General features: G+C 67.5%; 1 protein-coding gene across 1 annotated transcript in view; it reads right to left on the reverse strand.

The window, feature by feature from the left end:
* The window catches only part of FAM50A (family with sequence similarity 50 member A), a gene marked incomplete at its 5' end in the record, with an annotated part of 2932 nt that extends 1909 nt beyond the window's left edge, over nt 1–1023 (reverse strand). Inside the window, 4 exons of the mRNA XM_026663269.2 lie at nt 67–143; nt 278–339; nt 611–677; nt 919–1023. Of these exons, the coding sequence (XP_026519054.2) occupies nt 67–143; nt 278–339; nt 611–677; nt 919–1023 (311 nt within the window). The remainder of the gene's footprint in view (nt 1–66; nt 144–277; nt 340–610; nt 678–918) is intronic.
* Between the last annotated feature and the right edge of the window lie 8 nt (nt 1024–1031).

Genomic DNA, 1031 nt, shown 5'->3' on the forward strand with positions numbered 1-1031 from the left:
GCCCCCCCCCCCCCCGACACACTCCCTCCCTGTCACCCACTGCCCTGCCCCCCAGCCGGCCCCCACCTGAGCTCGCTGAAGTCCTTGCGCAGGATCTCGAGGGCTTTCTGCAGGAACTGCTGCATGGTGTTCCCCTTCTTCATCTGGGGGGATGGGGGAGGTTAGGGCTGGGATGTCTCTCCCCCCCGATCCTTCTCCCCCACAGGGCTGGGACAGCTCCTCTGCCCGCCCCAGTCACGGCTCCTCTGCGCTGCGCGCCCCACCCCCCCCCACTCACCTTGACCGTGCGCCGGTGGCCGGAGCCATCCCAGTAGCTGAAGGTGATTTCAATCTCCTCGCCTGGGGGGGAGGAAGGCATGGGTCAATGCGGGGAGGGGACAGTCCTGCCTCCCCACCTGCCCCTAACACCCCCCCCCAATCCCATCCAACCCCCTCAGCTACAACCTCCCCCACCCCCCAATGCCTACTGTCAGCTGGAATCCTCCTCCTCCCTCCGCTCCCCCGAACCTGCTAATGGCTCCAACTCCCCCTCCCGTCCCATCTCCCCACCAGGCCCAGCCGCCGGCATCCCCCCAGGACCCAGTGGCAGGCAGTTCCCCTGGCCACGTACTCTTGATCTTCTCCTGCTTGGCCTCCCACTCCTGGCGCAGCTCCTCGCGCAGGCGGTTCTCCTCCTCCTGGGGGGGGGGGAGACACACAGCTCAGTCGGGGAGGGCCTGACTCCCGGGTTACCCTGGGGTCCCGGCTGGGGAAGGGGGGGTTGATGTCAGTCTATGATGTTCACCTCATGGTCCCGGCGGGGGAGCAGGGAGGGGGCTGTACCTCAAGGTCTGAGGGGGGGCAGGGCAGTACCTTGTGGTCCCGGGGGGGGAAGGGGAGCACGTACCTCACAGTCTGGGGGGGGGGGCAGGGCAGTACCTCGCGGTCCCGATCCGGCAGGAAGCTGGTGTCCACATCCGGATTCTTTCCCAGTTTGCGCTTCTTGGGGGGCAGCTCTGTGGGGACAATGGGAATGAGACACCCCCCCCCCC

Source organism: Terrapene carolina, unplaced genomic scaffold (assembly GCF_002925995.2).
Source record: "Terrapene carolina triunguis isolate 2854851 unplaced genomic scaffold, T_m_triunguis-2.0 Scaffold33044, whole genome shotgun sequence".
NCBI classification, from domain to species: domain Eukaryota; kingdom Metazoa; phylum Chordata; order Testudines; family Emydidae; genus Terrapene; species Terrapene triunguis.